This window comes from Thunnus thynnus, chromosome 6, assembly GCF_963924715.1.
Source record: "Thunnus thynnus chromosome 6, fThuThy2.1, whole genome shotgun sequence".
NCBI classification, from domain to species: Eukaryota; Metazoa; Chordata; class Actinopteri; order Scombriformes; family Scombridae; genus Thunnus; species Thunnus thynnus.
The window spans coordinates 28,561,317-28,586,057 of NC_089522.1; the positions used below are offsets into that span (position 1 = coordinate 28,561,317).

Consider the following 24,741-nt stretch of genomic DNA (forward strand, 5'->3'; position numbering starts at 1 on the left):
TTACATTGAGCTGCATGGATGTAATCGAGTTGTCTGGCATTGTCCCCTTCCTGACCTGTATCAGTGAATGTTTATGAGCAAAAAAGGTGCACGAAAGGGTCAATCTGTGTGTATGCAGGCTTGCTAACAGGCCAAGGACATTTCCTGTTGGGTTCTGTGGGTCTTCTTTCTGGCTATGCAGATATTTTTTTAATCTGTGATATTCCTATAGTATACTCTTTTCTACTGTATTCAATGGGAATTTTCAGATGAATAGGTCTTTGTTAAATCCTACTGAATATTATTCGAATTTGAAAGTACATTTGAATAAAATTTGTACATTGCCAACTGTATCCTATCCTTTTTGTTAATGAGTGAATGAATTGTGTTTCTGTAGCCAGGAAACACTCACTGAGCTTGGCTTACTGAAAGTGAATCAATATCAGTGTGAACAAAGGTCATAACCATTAAACAGAGACGTGTTTTACTTTCATTGTGTATATACTAGTTGCTGAATAACCTCAGCAAAGGTGAGAAGTTTTAGCAGTTGTTTCCCACGTACAGCTACAGTTATGCAAAGGTCTTGCAATGAGTTTTGTAAGGTGACCTTGATATTATCACACGTAGGAATAGTATAGTGATATAACAGAAGAAAAAATACACATATCAAATGTGTTAAACAGGTTAAATCCACAAACTAACATTATAATTTTAACTATAAAGTTAGGTTTTCATCAGTTTTTATTGATCATATAGTATTGGTATCTTCTAATTATGCATACATCATGTGTAACAATATATTACATACTTTTATATTTTGATATGCTCATATGTTTTCCAATCATGAGGCAGTATACTGTAGAACAGTAATGTAGGGGTGGGAGAAGTATTCAGATATTTTGCTTAAGTAAAAGTAGCAATACCACAAAACTTAAAGAAACTCCTTTTCAAAGAAGTATTTAGTTAAAAGTACATAAGTATTATCTGCAAAATATACTTACAATAGAAAAATAGAAGTGCTCACTATGTAGTACATGGCTCCTGATACATGTAAACAGTATTTTGATGTTGTAGCTGGTCAAGAAGGAGTTAACTGGAACTACTTTACATACTTTTGAGTATGCAAAATGCGTTTTAGTTTTGCATACTCAATGCATTACAATGCATTTTTGTTTTTGAGCTGATCACATGTTTAGTATGTGAGACCTGAATAACTATAGCTGTCTGATAAATGTAGTGGAGTAAAAAGCACAATATTTGCCTCTGAAATGTACAGAATTATCAACAAAAATGTACACGTAAAAGTGCTTGTTCTGCAGAAAAATGTCCTCTGTGACTTGTATATTATTAATATTATATTTTTGGATTGTTAATAACCAACTGAAGCATCCGTGTGTAAGCAGTATTTTACCGTTGTAGCTGGCGGAGGTGGAGCTAGTTTTAACTACTTTATATACAGTTAACTAGTTTAGTTTTAAATGAAACCATGTGAGACGTTTAGAGGGGAAAAGCCTCTTCAGTAGAACTGCTAACAACTCATTCATAGACACCTGAAATGTGACGAGGGGTCCCAACTAGACACTGCTTTTTGTAAGAGGTCACAAGTCAAAAAGGTATGTCCTCTCACTACTTACACCCCTGCTTGTAGTCTAAGATCTGCAGACAGCTGTTGTTCTCGGACAAGGCCAAGAGACAAGGCAGACAAGGCCAGAGACAGAGGGTAGTGGGGCATTTGCTTTATGGAGTCCACAACTGTGGAACAACCTCAGTGTCCTCTTTTAAAGACTCATTTTTCTAAATTGGCTTTTAATTAGAGTTTTCGTTTTGTTTCGTTGTATTTTCTGTTTTTATGTCTGTGAAGCACTTTGTTCACTTGTTTTTGAAAAGTGCTAGATAAATAAAGCAGTGGTTCTCCATGTTTTTCATGTCAAGGACCCCTAAACTGACACAAATTAGACCACAGACCCACATTTGATAAGATTTTATCCCAGGGTCTCCCATCTGATAAGATTTTTTCTTTTAGATGTTTTATTACAGAAAGCGTATGAATCCCATGACCAAAATAGTCCAAATAGTCCTACATTCAGTCATTGTGTTACTTATGGATGGAATTATAGTGAAAATAAATTATTCTCCTTTTTGCTGCGTACACCCTTGAACCTCCTTAAGGACCCCTGGGGGTCCTGGACCCCACTTTGAGAACCACTGTCATAAAGTTCAAAGGTTACTATTATTATATTATTATTTAATGTAACTATACAAGTAACTATAGCTGAAGTACGATATAAAGTAGCATAAAATGAAAATACTAATTTACAAGTACGTCAAAATTGTACTCAAATATCCTACAATAACCTTCTTAAGTTAGTTACGTTGCAAGCAAAGCAAACCAGACATAAATTATTATTATTATTATTGTTCTTATTATATTTGGAGAAGGGATGTGCTCACTCACCTCTGACAGTAATTGTGCCGCCTACCATCACTAATAAAGCCCTCAGGGCTCATCACTAAACACCTACCCTGCTTGTCACGTGCGCTGCTGCTCGCGCTGTGTCTGCTCTACCAGAAAGTCCCGGAAGAGGCTCCACTAGTGCAGTACGAGCGCGAGGCGCAGGTGAGCCGGCGCGCGCTCTTCACCTGTAAACAAAGAGAAAGAGAACAAACATGGATACAACACTCAGCGTACAGTTTGACGGATTCTCGCTTACAGCTGAACTTCACCGCAGGTAATATAACTTCAGGACGCGTTTCAGGGCTCCACACTGTTCATGTTCGACTTGTAAGATGATGTTAGTGTGTGGCTCCTTTGTTTTCACTGTGCGGGGAGACTATTTTATTATTTTGTGTGTAAGTTTTAAAGCATAAAGAAAGCCATAAAGCTGTGGCATAAAGAAGTGCTACAGCTTTCTGGCGACAGTCACTCCCTCTTATCTTGTTTACCTCTCATGTGAAATGAATGGAATGAATGGATTTTTAGTCTGTTGTATAGCTCAGTGTAAACCATATTTTGTGTGTCGAGCTCTCACAGCATGAGTGTTCCTATAAATCTGGCTGGTACACACTTGGTAACATGTTGTGACTGCAACCTGCTTTGTCACAGCAGATCACATTCAGTATCACACCTTCCTGTTCATTTGTCAGCTTCCTATAATTGTGAGCTCTGAAGGGCATGTCTTAATGTGTGGATGTCTGTTGGAGCCCGATAAAGTCAGGAAATTATACCTTTCGTTCTCTCTGTATCTCCCCTCTGTTTTTTTTTTCTTTTCTCTTTCTCTGTATCCCTTTCTAAAAAACCTGCCAGGTTGGAGATCAGTGTGTGATCCAACATCCTGATACACGCAGCGTTGCCAGACACACCGTGCGGAGCTTACACATGTAATAAGGTGGGTCAATCCAATACAATCCACCAGCTCAGAGGAAAATCAGGTCAATTCTCCCTTTAAAGCCTGCTTGCTCCTGTCTCATCCCGTCCACAACATTCCTGCTTAGACTCGTCTCCTCCTTGGAATTGCTTAACAACAGTCAGATGATGATGAGTATGTGTGTGTGTGTGTGTACTCTCTTATCACAGATACACTGACACTGACTGTGCATTCAGCATGACCAGCGTGAAACTATATTTAGTAACGTCCCAAAAGATAATCTTGATCATGGGAAACTAGTTTGTGCTTTTGCCTTCATTTCAATTCTACTGCAGCCTACATCTTTGAAGCTAGTTAAAACACAAAATATAGCACAAATTATAAATACAGCAACCTTCCTGAGAATTAGATGAAAGTGTTAAGATGATCTTCAGAGTTATTTTTAGTTTTGACAGACTGTCTTGTCTTCACAGGCCTCCTCATACTAGGTACACCAGGTTGTTTTTTCCTCTTATTGAAGACTGGCACCAATTGCCGCCTGTTAGGACACTTTGCCCTCAATGATGCAATCTTGAAAGTAACAGCACCCTGGAGGCTTATTTGTTTGCCCTGTTAATGTCCACACTGTCGTTAATGAACAGGTAAACCACATGTCAGTGTGGTGATGTTATTAACTTCCTTATTTTATCTGACCAACAGTCCAGAACTCAAAGATATTCTTTTTACTCATCACGTAAAACAAAGAAAAGCAGCAAATTCTCAAAGTTGAGAACGTGAAACCGTCAAATAATTGGTAATTTAGTTTAAAAAATGATCTAAACAATGAATCTATTATCAAAATAGTTGGATTTTCTGTAGATTGACTAATGGATTGGTTATTATAATCATTGCAGCTCTAAAAGTATAATATTATACCTCAAGGAGCTCAAGTCTTAACATGCCTCTGGATGCTTGTGGGAAATATAGGTCTCAACAATGCAATGAAACCTCTGTGTTAAGGTCTGTATTGTTCAGGTCACCATGGAGGTTTATCAAACACACATCTCCAGAAGTGTTTGTCTTTGGATTTATTTTTGGTAGTAACATGCTTGATTGATATGAACCACATTCTAAAAACTGAAAGGCAGCAACACAATACACAAGAAGAGCAGGGGGAGTTTTAGCTTCTTGTCATGTTTGTTTAAAAAAAGTTGTGTTATCATGATGTTGTTCTGCAGTGAAATAACAAAAGATAATCAGTGCTAAAAAAGAAATGTGAGGAAGGAATGTTGGTCTTACATTCGGTTTCCATCATGTTTCACACGATCACACAAAGCAGTCAAGTCACTCACAGTTTGCAGTGGTCTGTGACTGTAATTATAGTCTGCGTCTCAGGTGGAGAGCAGAGGGTGCAGAATTAGCAGCAGGGGGAAGCTGTTGTGAGGTTATCGTCAGGAAATGATGCATAGCCCTTAGTTACAGGAAATGTCAACTGTAGCAAATACTGTTGACACATGTTCCTGCGTTTCATGATGCTGCCAGAAAAGTGTTAAAATGTGGTTGTACGGTCTTGTACTTCAGAGAGCTTGATTTTATTGTTTCAGTATGATACTGACTTAAAAGATTAGTTGCCTGCGATGCCACAGGCTTTTGAAAATAACCCCACCTAAGGTAAATGTTGACTAATGGATTGAGTTGTGAGCATAAACTGTATACCACATGTATTTTAAAATGTAACTACATGAGTAGGACAGTGCTGTGTTTGTTTCTATGGATGCTTTTAGACATTGTGTACTATCAACATTACTACAGGTGATTCATTGTTCATCAACTTTCACTATCATTTACAAAGTTCTGTTGTTCCAACTTTCACTCCTGGCTGATTGTAATTAAAGGCTACAGATATAGTTTTACACTTGTGTTTGTTTTATCTTGAAAAAAAGCATGGTGGTTCAATGCATTAAAAATTAATTTAGATATTATTGGCAATGCACTGATCCAACTTTTTCTCCCCAATACTGATTCAGATACCTAAACTAATGTTATTTGCCATTAGTGAGTACCAGTCCAATACCAGTGCCGTATTTTTTCCCAAATTCAAAATCTTTATACCTCGCTGCATAACACTCATCAGAATCAGGCCGTAAATGTAATGTAATGTAAACTCAGGCCGGGGAAAACTGAGTTGGTGGCGTCAGTTGGAAACTAGAGCCGACGTGATTAATCGATTAACAGAAAATGACCTAGCAACCTTTTGATAATCAATTAATTCTTATTTTCTAAGCAAAAATGCTGCTTCTTGAATGCAGATATTTGCTGGTTTACTTAGTCTTCCATGATATTAAGTTTTTATTCAGTTACTGATAATAATATGGATCAGTCAGAGGTTCAGGTCTCTACCTATTACAATCTATACGTGGTTGTTATCATATTGTTATATTTATTCTTATTAAAACTGTGATATTAATTTCAGCTGCATTACCCAGTGTGAAGTAGCAAACAGATTATCTTGTCATTTATTAAAGAGGTTATACAGAACAGCCACTACCGTTATTCCAGTTCAAACGTGGAAAAAGTTCTATTCTCACTATGTGTTGAAGCCATAAGTTTCCATGAAACTGTGTATACTCTCTTGAACTGTGTTTGCTGAACTGAATGACTGGCACACGTCCTGAGGCAGTGTGAGACTGACACATCATCTATGGGCGGGCTGTTCAGTATGAAACGGTTGTAAAAAGAAAAGATATGAAGAGAACACAGAAACCACATTGAGGAAGTTGGTAATGACGCAGCTGACCAGGTGACAAAGATCTATAAAGACTATAATTAGGAAAACATGAGAAGGACACTTCCTGTTGCACAGTAGGAAGAAGACTTAGAAGACTTGGGCACCCCTATAAATGCAAACAACATGGGCAAAAAGGACTTTGTAACCCTTTGATCATTTACAGTAAACCCAATCCCCATAGCCCAGTTATTTCCAGACATGAAGTTCTAAAAACCATGTTATAACCTCCTCTTTCACAGTTAACCAACAAACCCAGTAACCAAAGGACCGGGTCAACTCATCAGCCTCCACTATGGCGAGCCAGGACGCTGTCAACCCATCACATGCTGTGTTTGACCTCTTTGTCCAAGCCCAGACCTGCAAGGATGTGCAGCACCACTTTGCTGAGCTCTGTAAGCAACTGGATATCGATCCTAAGGATTTCAGAACTTTCTACACCAAGCTGAAGGAAAGACTGAACTACTGGAAGGCCAAAGCCTTGTGGACAAAGTTGGACAAAAGGGCATCTCACCCAGATTACCAGCAAAGAAAAGCCTGCGCCAAAACTAAGGTACCAACAACCTGTGATTCTCTACCTGTTTTCAAAGGATATGGAAGGTTTTGACTTGTGATTGTCTTTTTTTTTGTAGATTATTTGGCCTTTTGGTTGAGTTGACAGTGTCGTTTTAGTACCAAAATGATGGATGTTCCTTTTTAGACCACGGCTGCATTAAAACATTTGAGAATCAATCTCACCACAAGGTCCATTTATTTCCATCTTTACAGCAGAAGCCGAGACATCCTGATGTATAGTTCCATCAAAAAATGTTGATTCCTACAATCGTGATTATGCAACTCACATTCATCTTTCATTAAACCCTCCATATCTGTTAAATGTCCCAATTTGTCAAATTGCTTGCCCCTAATTTATAAAAAAAAGTCTGAAACAGTTTGTAAAACCTGTCATGATTTTAACACAACTTCACTCATAACTTCTTCACAATGACAGTGTAATAAATAATTTCACCAACTGCCAAATGGTGACATTGGTCAACTTTTTATCCCATTATTGCCATTGTCTAAAAATTATGTTGTGGCTTTTCTTATTATTTGGAAAGAAAATGATCAGATTTAGATAAGAAATATTGGTACAAAATGTCCCTGACAACAGTGAGAATAGCTCTTGCAGTTCTGCCCAGACAATCAATCAAACTGTAATTTATTGCCATGCAGTTGTAACAGTTAATTAGGAAGGGACTGTTAATCAGTTCCTGTCTATCATACATCATTTTTCAGGCTCAAGACTTGAATCAAACAGACCTTTTTAAACCTGTATCCATCACATGGCTCCATTTGGATTGTTTTATATAATTTCAATGTTCTTTGATTTGCATAATGTCATGCATGCCGGCAATTTTTCTGATTCTCTCCTTCTCCCACTCAGTGTCTCGTGTTGGGTGCCGGACCGTGTGGGCTGAGAACGGCCATCGAACTGTCCCTGCTGGGGGCTCAGGTGGTGCTGCTGGAGAAGAGAGAGGCTTTCTCCAGGAACAATGTCCTCCACCTGTGGCCCTACACCATCTCCGACCTCCGCGGCCTCGGTGCCAAGAAGTTCTACGGCAAATTCTGCACCGGTTCTCTGGATCACATCAGTGAGTGATTAGTCAATAAACACCAATTATTAATTGATAACATTTTTTTGGTGATTTATTTATATTGTAATTCAATTATCAGGCAAAATAGCTTGTAATTTTCATATCTATAATTGTCTACATTGCAGATTTTTTGAGGGCACCAGACAGATCTTACATTTACACACTCAGAATTCAAACACTCAAATAAAATTGTGGACAGTAAACATAGTGCACAATGAAATAAGTAGAGTGATTTTGGACACAACGTTTGAGTTTTGGGCTGTTGTTCAGACAAAACTGAATACATCAAATTGGGCTCGGAGATAATGATGTAACATTTTAAAGTATAAAAGATTAATAGATTATGAAAAAACAATAACAACAATCATTAATGAAAATCTATATCTACAAAATTGTCTTCCTGATATTCCATATTTTAATTATGCTATTTTGGTGTATTCTGTACACACAACATCTATTGCATGTCTGTCCAGAGGAATCCCTCCTCGGTTGCTCTTCCTGAGGTTTCTTCCATTTTTAATCCAAATTGAGGGATCTAAGGATAGTACAGATTGTAAAGTCACTTAAGACAAATTAGTGGTTTGAAGCATTGGGCTATGTAAATCAAATTGACTTGACTTGACTTGAAAATTAGTTACAGTCCTCACTAATATTATCCTTCTGTTTGCATGACTGACTGCATATCAGATATCTTGGTTATCCCACGAATACACATTTCCAATGAAATATACATGTGTGTGTTTGCAGGCATCCGTCAGCTGCAGTTGGTTCTATTGAAAGTGTCACTTCTCCTCGGGGTGGAGGTGTACACCGGAGTGGAGTACCAGGGTTTGATTGAACCCACAGGAGAAAACGGTACTTGCGTTTGCCAACCAGCAACCAATCTTTGTTTTGCTCAGTACATCATCAAATGGACATCAGTTGTTGTTTGTATGAACCAACAGTATTTATGAGCTAGCCGTATGTAAAGGAGTGAAGTTATAATGAAATCTGCTGAGGCGCAGGGAAAATAAAAGTTTGATGTGTTTCTGACAGGATGGATGGCCAAGCTGAAGCCTGGGTCTCATCCTGCTGCAACCTTTCAGTTTGATGTTTTCATCTCTGCTGGAGGAGGCAGGTTTGTCCCCGATGGTGAGACAAACACATATGCACTCTTGCATGCATCACTTCTGTTCCCGCTGTTGCAACAGGGGGGCACAAACAGCTATTGCAAGACCTGGTTGTTGCACAAAGTCACAAAACAAACTTCCTCCAGCAGTCATATTCAATAATATGTGAGCTTTCATCAGCCCAGTTTCCTCTTTTCTTATTTCCCAAACAAATCAGGATTCAAGCACAAGGAGCTGAGAGGAAAACTGGCTATTGGCATCACAGCAAACTTTGTCAACAGAAACACGGCCGCTGAGGCCCATGTTGCAGAGATCAGCGGTGTGGCCCGCATCTACAACCAGAAGTTCTTCCAAGATCTGCTCACTGAGACGGGTAGGAATCCACATCAAGACATGCTCAGCTGGATGCAAGAGGACATCTTAAATTAAAGTGAAGGAGTGGTCTGCTCTATTCCTGCTTACTACTAAGAAAAGAGGAAATCAGTTGCTTCAGATTAACATATTTTTTACCACAATTTAAGTGAGAACATGTATTACGAAATGGAGTCACGGAACCATGACATTTCTAATAAGAGCGCTCTTATTTTCATTTTATTGTTCCTCTGCTGTGCCTTACTGAACCTATCCCTCAGGGCATGAAATGAATGTTCACACTCGGGTCGGGTTCAATGTAAAGTCTGAAAAGAGTAGCAAAGCTGTTAATCTGTGTTTCAAATCCTCAGTTAATTTCCTGTGACAGTGTGAAGAAATCCACCCTTCCTGTTTGACCTGCTTTGCACCTACTGCACTCTCATTTTGAAGAAACTTGACAGGAATTATATTTGTCAAGCCTGATCACACCCATTTGAACAACTTTTTAATTCACTCCCTGTGTCCCCATCTACTCCCTCCCAGTAAAACCAGTAGAAAAGCATAAGCAGACAACTAATGACATAGGAAAATATCACAGTGAAAGGAAAAAAAGTGATGTATTTACTGTCAGCCTTCCAGATTCTCCCCCTCTCCTACACTTGTCTCTCTCTCTCTATATATAAATTATGCCCATCGTTCTTTCTCTCCATTTTCCCTTCCAGGTATTGATTTGGAGAATATCGTCTACTACAAAGACGACACCCACTACTTCGTCATGACTGCCAAGAAGAAGAGCCTGCTGAAGAAGGGGGTCATTAAACAGGTGAGCACAAGCACATCCATTTCCAAGAAAAAGTCTGATTCTTATTGGCACCAGCTGTATTTCTGGCCAGTAATGAAAAGAAACAAACCCGATGGATGAAAAAAGCCATGCAGGTGCTGTGTGAAGAGATATACTGTCATTCATCTCCTCTTTTCCTGAAACCTGGACCTTAATGGAGCAAACCTAAGTATAATACATGTCACTCCGCATCAGAAAAGGTGCCATGACTCATCACTTAGTACCTCTCGCTCTCTCTCTACAGGACTACAGCGATGCAGAGGATCTGCTGGCTCCTGCGAACGTGGATCACGAGGCTTTGTACCGCTATGCCCATGATGCTGCCTACTTCTCCACAGGTGGCAAACTGCCTGACCTCCAGTTCGCTCAGAACCATGTCGGCCGGCCAGACGTAGCCATGTTTGACTTCACCTGCATGCACCGTGCAGAGAACGCCTCACTGGTCAGGGAGAGGAAGGGGAAGAAGTTGTTGATGGCTCTTGTGGGAGACTGCTTGGTGGAGGTAGGAAGTGACATTTTCCCCTAATTCATTCATTTTCTACATACAGTACCAGCCAAAAGTTTGGACACACTTTCAAGCAAAGTGAAATATTTCTTAGAGTGATCATCAATAACTGCATAAAATGTGTTTTGCTCCACTTACTGTTAATTGTGACATTATTTTTATTTCATTAAACTCTTATGCTCTGTTCTCTGCAGCCTTTCTGGCCTCTGGGTACGGGTATCGCCCGTGGGTTTCTAGCTGCTTTTGACACAGCATGGATGGTGAGGAGCTGGGGCATGGGGGTCCCGCATCTCAAGGTCCTGGCTGAGCGGTAAGCCAGCTTCATTAAAAATACCAAGCAGCACAAAGTGTAGACAACCAAAATTCATATTTACGTTATGAGAAACACTCTATAGTTTACGATGCAGCTGCTTCCTGTCGTTACTTTCAGTTTTTGTAAACTGAAACTAAACTTTGGTTAGAATATTTAGTCGTCTAGGTGAGAGCTTAAATGTTTAGAAAATAAATGGATGGCCCTAAAAGTAGTAGCATATTAAAATATAGTTACAAAATTCATCAGTTTGCCAGTAGATGTCCTCATTAGCAACACCTCCCATCCTGAGCTAATTAGAGTGATGGATTGTTTTGATTGCATAGGTTTATAAATTATTTCAGCTTGATTACTTGATGTGACAAGAATGAAACAATGAGCCTTGAAAAAAAAAAAAAAAAGTCTGGCTTCACCCATAAAAATGTGCTAATTTTGAGCTGTACTATAAAAGACTCTTTTACTGAAAAGTTACTAAAAAAGCCTTTGAATTTGATTAAATATGTGAATTATGTTGCAGCCGGTGTGATTAGCACATAAAATAAAATAAGAGTTGTGCAGATTCCATATTTATAATTTAATGCCAGACTTTTTTTTACTTGTTGCCAAAATTATTTTGAGCAGTTATTCTGTGCAGTTAATTAGTCATCTAGTATGAAGTCAGAACGTGCATGGTTGAGTGATCTCTAAACTCACCCAGTTATATAATCACTCATTCTATATTAGTATCCGTTTCAATTCTTCTATTTTAGTGCATCTCATCTCTGTGTCTCTGAGTTTATTGATTTGAGGCTGTGCTTGGCTTTAAATTACAGAGAAAGTATCTACCAGCTCCTGTCCCAGACCACACCTGAAAATACCAGCAAAAACTATGCTGCTTACAGCATTGACCCCAAAACACGGTACACAAGAATCAACCTCTCCTCCATCCAGACCAACCAGGTCAGAACTTTTATCCTTTATTTACTCAACAGAGATTTGAATCACAGTCATGTTTGTCCTCATGAAGGTCGTTCAGAGTAGTAGATTACAGTCTGCTAGACACAGCTTCATAAATAGTAAAGCAATGTTAACAAAATAGACTTTCTGTTGTAATGCTAGAGAGATAAACACATGTGAAACTGATCCATAGCTGTTTTCATCACTTCCTGGTCTAGACAGTTATTTCCACACAAAGTATAATGATTATTATGCAATGGATGGCTTACAGGAAATAACAAATAATATACTGATTGCATGAAACCAGATTTTTTAAATATTATTTACAAGAAACATGTGTTTAATATTTGATGAACTCTTTGGGATTGTGCTCTCTGGATGTAATAATGAACTAATCTACCTTTCATTCATGACTTTATTTAGGTGCAGCACCTGTACGATGTTGATAAATCCAATTCACTGAGCAAGAAACTGAAGAACAGATGGTCTACCATGCGTCAAGGTCAGCTGCTCTTCATCACACAGGCAGTCAGGCCTGTCTGTACGACGCTTTTTCTGGTTATTCTTTGGCTTTATGTTTAGTTGTGTTGAGTCAAATAGGAAGCACTTTTGCGGCCAACATTGACACATCATTTTAAAAAAAAGGAATTCACTCACATCATATTTACATATCACAGATCGACGTTTGGTTTTTTTTGAACCACAAAAAGGCTGTTGAGCATTGTCTGATGAATTCTCTGTGTTTGTCCTCTCAGATTCGGTGAGTGGTTTTGAAGAGTTGTTGAAATGGTGCCAGAAACATACTGTGGGATATGAGAATGTGAATGTGAAAGATTTTACCGAATCCTGGAAGTCTGGGCTGGCTCTGTGCGCTCTGATCCACCACTTCAGACCTCAGCTCATGTGAGTCGATCCCCTGGCAGTCAACAACACAACTAATGAGGCACTGTAGGATGCTGTGTAATTATGTAGTGGTTTAATGGTGTTAATTTGACCTAATTTTTTAGAGAAATTTGCATCAGGTATTCATATTTTACCTAATAAAATCCATAGCTTACCAAACAGATAATGTAACTAATCATCTTTACTGTAAAAAGACTGTATAGTGATCCTGCTTTTAATTCCTCCACAGTGACATGACCTCCCTGGATGAGTCCAATGTTGTTCACAACTACCAACTGGCATTCAGCATCTTGGAGAGGGAGCTGGGCATCCCACCTGTCATGTCTGCCACTGACTTGGCCAGCAGTAGTCAGATAGACAAGTTGTCCATGGTCCTCTACCTCACCCAGGTCCAAAATGCCTTCACCGTGCCAATAAAAGGTAAAAGTTTTGGTATTTATTATTTGCACAGGTTACAAAAAAAAGAAAAGTAAACCAAAGCAAAATTGAATCGCCAAAAAGCAATCAGTCTATAGCAGTGTCCCAAATCCATACAACATATTGAAAATAAGTATAATTAAGTATACTCAAAGCAGCTGGTATGTATACTATAAAAAAAACCTTCATTTTTCCCTTCACATATAAAACAATGTCGTATGTAGAGCTGCAATGATTGACAGAATATTAATCTGCAACTGTTTGATAATCTAATCATTGTTTCAGTAATTTTTTAAGCAAAATTATTTTGCTTAAAAAATATTTGCTGTTTCAGCTCCTTAAATGCGATGATTTAATGCTGAATAATGTGAATATCGTTTGGTTTTTGACTGTTTGGACAATAATAATAATTTGTTGGGAAACTATAACAGGCATTTTTCGCTATTTTCTTAATTTTATGGACAAAATGATTAATTTATGAAGCTGCAGATTAATTTATAATGAAACATTGGTTCCAGCCTTAGTAGTATGTTAAGTTCCTGTAAACTAACTGTTAAAAAAAACAGTATATTATGAAGATTAGCATGAACTGTATACAATTAATATATACTGTAGAGTTGAATTAGGACACAGAGAAGGTTTCTATTAATTATGTCATTTTAATGTTCTAATATATTTCTGACGATGTCTGTTAGCTACAGAAACATAATTCTTGCATAACTGTTGCTTAGACACTGCAAAGCATTAGCATCATCTTAAAAGGGTCAGGTGCTTTTGTCCTCCCACTGAAATGTGTTTAGTGTTGATAAGCGATCAAATCGATGCTGTCTCTTTAAGAGCCTGCTACCCAGAATTCATTTGGCTTAAGTGTCTAGTGCTGCGCTCAGAGCCAGCCTCTACTGGCGATGCTGCTCTCCTGCACTAAACCAGCCCAGCAAGCAGACAGACAGAGCAAACAGTCACGGTGTAGAGCTGGCTTATCAGGGTCTGATGGGACTAGCGTCTCTTGAAGGAGATCTGCTATTCCTGCACTGAAGGAGGATTTTCTCCAGGGCCGTTTGTAGCAGAGGTATTTTTTACTGTCTTGGTAACATTAGGAGTTTTGTGCAGCATAAATGTGAGCCCCGGCATTTGGAGGCACTGAATGAGCTGAAGTGGGTGTGATATACGCTGTGTCCGTGTCTGTGATGCTGTGCTGCTCTGCTGCTCTGCTCGGGATCCGCTGACTGATGTGAAGGCAGCAGGGAGCTGTCATTCTCCGGTAACCTTATCTGAATGATGAAAGAGTGGGAGTGGTAGTCAGAGCTGGAGCTGAAGAGTTTTTATATGGATTGACAAGTTAAATTCAGCTGCTGCCACTGTGACGCTACAGAAAATACAAGTAAGAAGGAGTATTTACATTTCTGACAGAGTATACAACATAGAAGGATACACCATGAAGTGGTACAGTGAGAATATTTAACATTTAAGCAGCTGTATGTAAGTAGGCCAACATCCAGGTGTTTTCCAGGTATGTCCTTAAGTGGAATGTTAAGACAAACTGAATGTGATGTTTTCCTTTATTTTCCTGTTGGCTACAGAACCTGCGGGCTTCCTGCCATCGTCCAAGCCTCTGACTCTCTCCCAGACACAGTCGGCTGTCTTTTTCCTAAACAAGCTGAAACACAACTCCCTGCAAAGACGCAAGGTACGCCCACTGTGACAAGAGTTCACTGTTTACACAGCACAGAGAAATGTTTGATAAAGATATTTTCAAACACGCTGGCCCGTTGGCTGGAGTTCACATCTGGGCCTTTCAATCAGTGTTCTTGAGCTGTCTGTGACTCACATGTCTGTTTAGCTGCAAAAGGTTGGGCATTATTTCTAAGTTAGTTGTTTCTAGTTAGTCATAAAAAATGTTCTAATCCTGTTTGTGAATGTTCTCCACATAATCAGGTCATATGATAATCAATAGTTTGCATTATTTGCTCTGCAGGAAAAGCTGGCAGCTGAGAAACAAGCAAAAGAAAAAGAGACAAGGATGGGAGATGAGGACAGTGTGAGTTGTGCTAAACTAATCAAATTCAACTTTGGAAGCACTTTCTGCACTAATTTCTCGTGATTCTTCAATATAAATCTTAAAAAAAAAAAACATATTTTGCTGCTTTTTTGCTACTGAGCTTAACTCTGCCTTCTGACCTTTTCCTTCAGACGGTGGCGTCCCCCGTATCGCCTGAGCTCAATCCTTCACCTGCTCCGGAGCCCGAGCCCGAACCCGATCCCGAGCCTGAGACCGTGTCGACGTCGATGACGAACAGTGAGGAGTGTTACTTCTGTGGTCAGAGGGTCTATGTGCTGGAACGCATCAGCGCTGAAGGCAAATTCTTCCATCGGAGCTGCTTCACCTGCCACGAGTGCGGTATCACGCTCAGACTGGGAGGCTACACCTTCGACCAGACCACAGGTGAGCACCATCTGTCTCCCCTCTTTGAAAACAATGTGGAGACTGTCTCATGCATATAACCCAAATTGTCCAGTTTCACAAGTATTGCCCATGTTTGCTGTAATTCCTGGTCATTTTTTAGCAACATCTTGTTTGCTAGTCTAGCAATCCTCGATGGAGGCTCTTGTATTAAGTACTTCTGGTTTCAACAGCTCTCGTATCTGTGGTACAGTGGAAACTGCTTATAACGATCACCTCTGTCTGGGTCAAATTGATCATTATAAGTGGATGATTATTATAACTGAATTTCTTTTTCTTTATCTTTGACATTTGTATATTTATTACATGACAGCATCACTGTTTACTGACTTTTATTGACTGTTTCGAAATACAGAACAGCTGTTTCAAACGTTTGTTGTTTCACTGCTGCATCTCGTTGGTTCGTTTTTGGCAGTTTGTCATAAGCTTCAAAGAGACTATGTTTTTCATTGAGAGACTGTCATGATTTCAATGTGCACACAGCACCAGTGTCAGGTAACCAGCTGGAAGCAGACGGGTTAACACGAGGCAATAATGGTGCAGCAGCTGCTAAATATCATACGTGTATCATGGGAGTAAAGTTTAAAAAATAACCATAGTTATAATATAAGCAAATTATTTAAGCAGCATTTGTATAGGAATGATTCTGTCCCAACCTCTGTGATCTATATAAGCAGTTGATGTAAGCGTGATCACTATAAGTGGTTTCCACTGTATAATGTTTTCTCTTAAAGCAAGGATAAGATCTTGCTGCAATAAGTGAAGCACCACTTATTTATTCATTTCTGTAATTAATAATTTGCACTGAGACCCTTTTTTAAAAAGGTTTTCCATTTAGACTGAAAGATTAATAATTTAAGAAAACAGCAGAGTTTTTCTTCTTTAGCACGTCACCATTCACTTGTTTCTGACTTTTCAACTCCTTTTATTGTTTTCATGTGCGATGTCCCCTCAGGGAGATTTTACTGTGAGCTGCACTCTGAGGAGCTGGAGCTGGAGAACGGGACTGGAACATCTTCTTATGAGGTGGGTCACGGAGCAGAACAGATGTAAAGCATTCTGTTGTTTACTGCTGAAGACTTCAGACTCCATGTTGAATCCTTGTGATTATAGTGCTTGGGCTACACAGTCTTCTGTTGCATGATATATCAGAGAGAGCTGAGAGAGCTGACTTCACAGTACTTAAAGCCCAGAGAGGCCCAGAGTTGCAGCTTACAGTCGGCACCATCTTTTCCGTTTGCAGCCAGGACCTTTCAAATAAGGAGTGCAGGGCATGAAAGGAAACACCTCCCACTACCTCAGACCGAAGCAAACGCTAGCTTAATGAGAGCAATGAGTGCTGCACACTTGGGCTAACGTTAGCTACTTTAACTAAATGTTTCTAACAGGGCAGGTATCATAATCAAGTAACATTAAACTTACTGAAATATTGCGACAATAGTCTGACTCGGTGTGAGTGCCAGAGCTGGAGAGAGCAGCAGGCGAGCCACCTGTCAAACACGGCAGACATCAAAGCTACTATAAGTCTTCAAATCTTGTTAACAGAGGAATAATTCCAAAATTACCACCAGCACACTCATTAGAGGGCCTGAATTTAGTGATTTAGATCATAATGACTCATTGAAAAAATGATTGACTTAGAATTGCTAGAGAGAAGTTGACACTTTTTGAATGGGAGTCAATTGGAGCCAGCATCTAGTGGCTGTCGGTGGCATTGCACTTAAAGGTACTTCCACACCGACTTCAGCCTCAAGCCACGGTAGTTGCCACTTGTTTTGGGCTGAAGACGTGAAGAAGTTATGAAAATGAAAAAAGATCTGGGAGTGTGTAGTAAAAAAGAGGTGAGATTACCAGACCTCTGTAGGCCGCTTGTCACCTCTGCTTGAGTCTAGTAGCTTGATGCTATATTAGTTACTATTAGCATAACACACCCACACACCTGAATATGTACAGTTGAGTGAAGCAAGTTAAATTGCATTGTAGGTAATGTGTGGAATAAAAACAGAACGTGTCTCTGGTTCTGCTGCATTGATTTTAATACCTTTTTTTTTTTTTAATGTCCATCGTGAGTCTGACAATGTTATAAAAGTGCTGAATCTGTGCAGTATTCTGTTGAAAATGACTTAAGCATTTTTCCATATTGCTCTATTTAGGATAGCAAAGGAGACCACAAGGGGACAAACGGGCTTTCCAGTGATGATTACACTCCATCTCCATCGGATGAGGAGTATGAGCACACATTGGACTGTGGTCCCTCTATACAAGTAGAGTCACATGAACCTGCTGATCAGGACCAGCATATACTTGAATCGAAAGAGTGCGAAGAGGAACAGACATCGAAAACTTCCACACGTTCTCAGTCTATAACTGAGGTAGCAGCACCCACTGAAGAGGAGACGGAGGAACCTCCTCCTGCAGTGTCCTACCCGGTCCCCAAGCCACGCCTCTCTCGGCAGACCACACCGAGCCCTGTGTCCTCTCCTCCGATAGCAAAACCTCGCACAGTCCACCTTTTTAACCCCTCGACTCCAGAAAAATCTCCAACAGCAACACAGAGGATCTCCAAGACAGCTCCAGACTCCCGTCCTAAACAGTCTCTGCGAAAGCTTCAGCTAACCGATGAGGAGAAAAGCCAGCTGGTGAATCTTCAGAGCCTCAGCGTAGACTCTGATTCAGAGACCCCCGGGGGATCCTCATCCTGCTCCTCTTCCTCGGTAACAGCAGGAGGTCCAAGCCCTCCTAAACCAGAGGGCCTAGATGGTCAAGAAGAGGAGGGCTACTGGAGCGGGAGCACCGCTAGTCACATGCGGGAAAAGAGGAATCGACGCTGCTTCAGGAGGAAAGAGATGCCAAGCGGGCAGTCCAGAGTACGATCCAAGTTTTCCCCCTGGAATCTCTCTTCCCCGAGGATCAGCAGAGACACCCGGCTTAGTGTCCTCATTAATCATCCAGGCAGAGTGGGTAAGTTAATGATTCATCTCCTCTTCAATCTTGGGTGAAGTAAGAAAAAAGTAAGTTCTTGGTAAGTCTGAATTTACTGAAACACTTGTTCCAACATCTTTTTTCTTGCATTTTTACCCACAGAAACAACATTCAGACATGTTCACAGCACCTCAGAAGAGGGTGTCGATGAAGATGATGGAGACGATGACGACGACGACGACGATGATGAGATGTTTGTACAAGATGACATTGACTTATTTGATGAGAAAGTAAGGAGCTGATATTTTAATTTTACATAGTAGTAGAGCTGCTATATTTTAACCAGGAGTACACTCATGATAACAACATGTTACCTCTAGTTTCAGACGGTGCCATCAGACCCTGTTGAGGCTGAGAAGTTGGAGTTGATGAAGATGAGGACACTGGAGCGGCGAGCCAAGATGAGCGAATTACAGCGATTGCGTAAAGCTCAGGTCAGTGTCTGTCTGTGTTACAAAAGTCATAGATCATCCATATTTCTGTTTGTCATTAGCTTCTTCAACTTCACTCCATGAAGCAATAACTTTGATAACATTGAGTTTAAGTGTAGAAGTTTCTTCTGTTTCCAGAATATCTTCTGTATGTTAAAGTTATAATCCTTAAAAATTTAATTCCTGGCAGATTTGGCGATACTGGTGGTAATAGCAAGAGCTGTTTAATATTACAGGTTTACAGCAACTATTGTTAGAAAGAAATGTTCAAAATACACAGAAGAGCAACTGGTTTATCTGTTTACAGCCAAACAAATTCGCATTGTTTTAATAGAGAAGTCAGCCAATAATTGGCCTTTTTCCAATATGCCGTGAGCAACCACGACCTGATTTCACAGTGGTCACAGTAAAAAGAGTCGATTATCTTGCTAAAGAGTTTGAGGTTTGCAGCCTTATGCCTGCAGCTCTTAATCTAACAGCTCACTGGGCTGCTCCGTCTTGCTCCATCAGTTCCTGCAGTATTTAAAACTGATCTGAAAATGACCGTGTCTTTCCCGTGTGGCGATGGCGGACTCTGCCACCAACAATGAAACATACTATATAGAGACGTGATCACAGAATATAAAAACATTAAATGGCTATTACAGAAAACATGGCAATAAAAATGGGGGGTTTGATTTCATGAAAATGTTTGTCAGAATTTGCTTTAGTACCTTTCTTACTCTTTCTTGTTTCTGTTGTCAACAGTCCATCCAGAGGAGACTGGAGGAGATTGAGGTGACCTTCAAGGAGTTGGAGGAGAAAGGTGTTGTGCTAGAGCGAACTCTGCGAGGGGAGGCTGGTAAGCACATCCATGGTTTTTATACCTGTTATACTAAAAAATGCCCAAGGGGCAAAACATTTTAAAGGGGAATTTCAATCTTAAACATCAAAGCCAGTTTATATGTCTTGAGGAATACTACTGCATATATGGAAAAAGTGGAACTAAGCCTTTTATGGATCCATAGGCTGCTGTGTGAAATCTGATAGATTGCCCAAATATATTTGTCTCTTGAGTCAGCATTGGTTGAAGAACGTGTGCGTCATCTGCATTGATTTTAGTCCGACAATGTTATAGCAGTACAATGCTAGATCGATGGAGTACCCTTTTAAACACAGATTTTACATCCTTATGCAACCAAAAGTTGTGTCCTGCTGGAAGAAGATGCTGACTACTGTAGTTTACAGTAAATTAGGTCGTCTGTTGATTAAAAGAGAAAATTTCGGAGAAAACAAACAAGGTGTTGAGTACAAAACTAAACTCCTGAGTGGGTTCTGAGTGGCTGCAATGCAAAGGCAATAAACAAATAAAACTGTTTTTCAGTAAACACTGAAATGAATGAACACTAGATATACTTTACTGTACGACTTGGCTTTATGACCACACAATCAGTAAAACCTTGTATATATGTAAATGGCATTAAAAATAGTTAAGTTAAGGGAACAGAGCAGCCTCCAGATGTTGGTATTTAGTAGTTAATCTCTTTTTAGACACACTGAATCACATGGATGTTGTGTCACTGTCAATCTTGTTCCACACTACTATATCTGTCATTTCCATTCAAACCCCTCTTCCTCTTTTTTCTTTTTTACTTACCAGCGCACAAATATTTCCAAACACTGTATTTTTCCACTTCCAGGCAACAGCGGTTCTCCTGAGATGATCGAGCAGTGGATCCAGCTCGTCCACGAGAAGAACGCGTTGGTTTCTGAGGAGTCTGACCTTATGGTGGCGTAAGTGTGCACGTTTTTTGGCTCGCTCATAAAGTCAAACACACAGTCCAAGCCAGTGAAGTCACACTGGGAGTACAACACAGCTTTTGTGCAGAGTAGAAGTGACAGTGTAGCTGCGGGGTCCAAAACTCAAAACACTGGTTACTGGTTGTTCTCACCATGGTAGCAACCAGTCTTCTTTACAGACAGACCCTATTTTGCATATGACCTTATGATGACCTGCAGTTACGGTAGGATGTAATGTTGACACGACTCAGCTGGTATTTGTTTTTTCTCTCAGGTCTCGACAGCTGGAACTCGAAGACAAGCAGAGCATGTTGGAGTTGGAGCTCAGGAAATACATGGACCTGAATGGTGTGTTCTTCGCTCTGCATGTATAAACACATCTGCTGTTTCTTGAAGAGGGTTATTGATTTTGATGCAGTTAAAAGAGAGCCACACAGCAAGTAGCAGCTGTATTTAGCCAAGGCTAGCAAGACAGTTTTCCTGCGTATCATCAGTGTATTTCCCCGAATATATACAGTAGCAGTCAAAAGTTTGGACAAACTTTTTCATTGAAGTGAATGGGAAAGTGTGTCTAAACTTTTGACTGGTACTGTAAGTCGAGTCGGGGGGGGGGGGTGTGGTGTTTTGTTTGAGGACTAGACAATTCTTCATTCCTAATATCAGATACTCTTTTTGAATGGAAACTGTGTGGGTATAACACTAGTTCCTTTAAGTCTGTTTACAGTCTTTTAGAGTTAGTCATCCCTAAAAATCAACTCAACCGGTCAAAGCAGATGGCCACCCACCAAGAGCCGGGTTCTGCTTGAGGTTTCCACCCGTTAAAGGGGAATTTTTCCTTACCGCTGTTGCCAAGTGCTTGCTCATGGGGGAATTGTTGGGTCTCTGTAAATAAAAGAGTACGGTCTTGACCTGTTCTATGTGAAAAGTGCCTTGAGATGACTTTTGTTGTGATATGACGCTATATAAATAAAAATTGATTGACTGATTGATTGAAAATGCTTAGAAATCCCAGTTTAACCTACAGGAGTTTCCGATGGCTTTGTAACAGTTTTTTCAGCCATGGAGGAAATAAATTCCTAACAGTTAAAAACAAGTGTCTCTGGGAGACTTTCCCAACAAGTCAACAACTCTGAAAATGCTTCATGTTCTCAAAAAGTATCCAAATAAGGTGTTGCAAAAGACAGATCTTCTTATAATCAGGGTCGTCTTATATATTTCTGAAGTGAGACCTGCCTCCTAGAGGAGAGGTGGGACTTTATGTATCCTAATAGTATCCTACATGTATCTCTGTGTTTGCTACACACATGTCTTGTATTAATGGGTATTTGTAATTTTATTTTCAGTGCTAAATGTGTATTTGTGTTTTTTTTTCCTTCTTTTTTTCTGGCAGACAAGACACCAGAGCAACAAGCAGAAGAAGATCACGTCCTTCAACAGATGATCGAGGTGGTGGACATGAGGGACTCTCTGGTGTCGTTTCTGGAGGAGAAGAGGCTGAAGGAGATAAGCGAGGAGCAAGAAGTCTTCTCCATCATGGAGGCTAAACGGCACTCAAAGGCAGGAGCTCAGGTTCACTGGGAGTAAGGCTTTGGGGCGCGCACACACTCAACATGGACCTGTATGTACTGTAGATGCCCTTAGATCTACTGTATGTGACACTTGCTGCTTTCAAACTTGGAACCTGAAACTTTTGCAAAGCCAAAGATGATACTGCGCTGTCTTGGAGGATAACGCACAACAAGCGGGTTCCCTCAGTGATTAGGTTAAATAGTTCAAGCTTATGGAGCAGCGGCTGAATGGAAATCCGTTGCAATCCTCCCCCTAGAGGGAGACATAAGCCTGGAGATCTGAGGCTTTGAGTTGATGAGTCCGGTTAAACCCTGCCTGCCGTGATGGTAGGGGTCACAACAACAACACCACCACATATGAAAAAGGACCCCCTAGCGTCTGCTGCACTATTGAATTACCACTTTACAGCAGATAATCATTACACAGCGTGGGACCTGACCCGGTTTGGTGTCATAAACATGTGACTCGAGTGCAAAGCCAAGACGAAGCAGCATAAAATTACAGTGATGAGAAACAACCTGCAGTAGTTGGGCTTTGAAGCCTTAGAGGTAGATCTAGGTTGATAACATGTTTTTGAAAATAGCTTGATGTTCATGTTGATTTTACTCGTGTCATCATGAAGTGCTACTGTACACAAAGATATAATACAGATATCAGAATATTATTTGTATAAAGAATAAAATCTAGAAATATGATGGTGGAGGTTAAAAAAAATTAATAGGTAGTTAAAATATTAGAATTATTCAATTCAGTTGGATCATGATTATGATTTATTTTAATTATCATTTATGAATGTTATAAATTTCGTAGCACTTCCTGCTGTTCACCATGTCGTTTCCTGATAGCATGTTGGATAGTTAATCTCAGGGGTTGACTGTTCAGTCCTCTTGGATCAGAGTTTTCACCGATGGCCTTCAACAGTCAGCTGCTCTTCCGAGTGGTGGTGTATTATATGAACACAGGGGATTCGGGGTGAATGGAGAAAAAAAAAAAAAAAAAAAAAGGAGATTGAATGGACTGGTTAATCTATTTATAAACGCCATTGTTTATCATTTGCAGGTGTTCCTATTCATGTGTTGGCAGAGTATCCAAAATCAAGACAAAGACCAGTTTGTTGTTTGTGAAAAGGAGCCTTATATATTCATTGTTTTACTGCCATTTTGTGCCACCTGGACAGCACTTCACAATATATTAAATAAAGATCATGCACTTTGTTTTATTTTTCATGTTTTTATAATACATTCAGCGATGTAGGTACAGTAATGCATGCTTGGTCTTCATAGGTGTTTCTATGCCAGTGGATATGTCGCTATTAACTATACACTGTAGTCATATAAAGGGTTTGACTGCTCCTGCTATTCTACCTTCTAACCTCTAGAGTGCACACTTGTCCCTCTACATTGCCTGTAACTCTATAAGACAGTGACACTGGAGAAATTCCAATCAGAGGTGGAAGAAATATTCAGACCCTTTACTAAAAGATCACCTCAAAATTTATTTTAAGATATTTAAAGATAGTCTGCTTGGAATAATCATTTAAGGCTGGTATAGTTTTTCCACAAAAGCTCACTGACCTAGTTTAAAAAACCCCTCCAGACATGTTTTAGGACATATAAAAAATAATGTGCTTACAATAATAAGTTGTCTCACGTGTTTTTTTCCCCCACAAATAATGTCCAGTTACCTTGTTAAAAATCCTTCTCCCTCATGTGGAAATCCAGAATCTATAAATATGCAAATAATTTTCATTTCAAAAGTTTAATGACTAGATACAAGACGTCTCCTACTTCACTGTAAAATCAATTTTCAGTGTATGTGCACTGGAGGTTTCCTCATCACACTTGTGTAAGTTGTTTACCGGCCCTCGATTGGCTCCAAACTAGTTGTGATGTAACAAACATGCTCCAAGGTAAACACCTTTAATTCAGATTTAAGGTGAGCACAGAGGAACCCTCCTCCTTCAGCAGGGTGACGTGAAAATAGCCTCTCGTGTTAAACTCTGCACATACATCATTCAACGGAGGGGACTTTAAGTAAAAGTAGCAATATCAAAATCCTGTAAATTTACAATAAACATTTCATCTTTCAAAAAAGAAAACTGGCACATACAAGATGCTGCCTGACTGTGTTCAGAGGAGCTGAGGAGAGCACAGTGACGTCCGTCTCTCAATCACATCTGAGTCAGCTCTTCAATCAGGCTGAAAGATGTCCGTTCTTCTGAATCCACAGCCAACAAGTCCATCTTGGCAGGATAAGTGATGCAGAATAATGAGTCAGAGCAAAATATATATGAAGTCACATTATGTCTAGTTTCTACATATGGAGCAGACATATAGCACAGAATGAAGATGCGAAATAAGTCAGTGCATAAAATTCAATTTATGTTCTCAAAATGTGCAGAA

General features: G+C 39.8%; 1 protein-coding gene across 1 annotated transcript; it reads left to right on the forward strand.

Annotated features, from left to right (window-relative positions):
* Window positions 1-2,549: 2,549 nt before the first annotated feature.
* mical1 (microtubule associated monooxygenase, calponin and LIM domain containing 1) lies at window positions 2,550-23,553 on the forward strand. Its single transcript, XM_067593220.1, has 25 exons — window positions 2,550-2,708; window positions 3,284-3,365; window positions 6,351-6,661; window positions 7,535-7,742; window positions 8,493-8,600; window positions 8,781-8,876; window positions 9,072-9,227; window positions 9,928-10,028; window positions 10,291-10,548; window positions 10,746-10,861; window positions 11,674-11,800; window positions 12,221-12,299; window positions 12,553-12,700; window positions 12,930-13,120; window positions 14,698-14,804; window positions 15,093-15,155; window positions 15,308-15,560; window positions 16,534-16,604; window positions 17,732-18,539; window positions 18,663-18,790; window positions 18,881-18,994; window positions 19,739-19,832; window positions 20,671-20,764; window positions 21,045-21,118; window positions 22,161-23,553. The coding sequence occupies exons 3-25, from the start codon at window positions 6,404-6,406 to the stop codon at window positions 22,352-22,354; spliced, it is 3,846 nt and encodes a 1,281-aa protein (XP_067449321.1). The 5' UTR covers window positions 2,550-2,708; window positions 3,284-3,365; window positions 6,351-6,403; the 3' UTR covers window positions 22,355-23,553.
* The last annotated feature ends 1,188 nt before the right edge of the window (window positions 23,554-24,741 follow it).

Excerpts from the sequence above, each read along its gene's own strand:
- mical1 (XM_067593220.1), top strand. The coding sequence starts at position 6,404 with ATGGCGAGCCAGGACGCTGTCAACCCATCACATGCTGTGTTTGACCTC. Across the intron at positions 8,601-8,780 it reads TGAACCCACAGGAGAAAACG|GATGGATGGCCAAGCTGAAG; the intron begins GTACTTGCGTTT and ends TGTTTCTGACAG. Across the intron at positions 14,805-15,092 it reads ACTCCCTGCAAAGACGCAAG|GAAAAGCTGGCAGCTGAGAA; the intron begins GTACGCCCACTG and ends TTTGCTCTGCAG.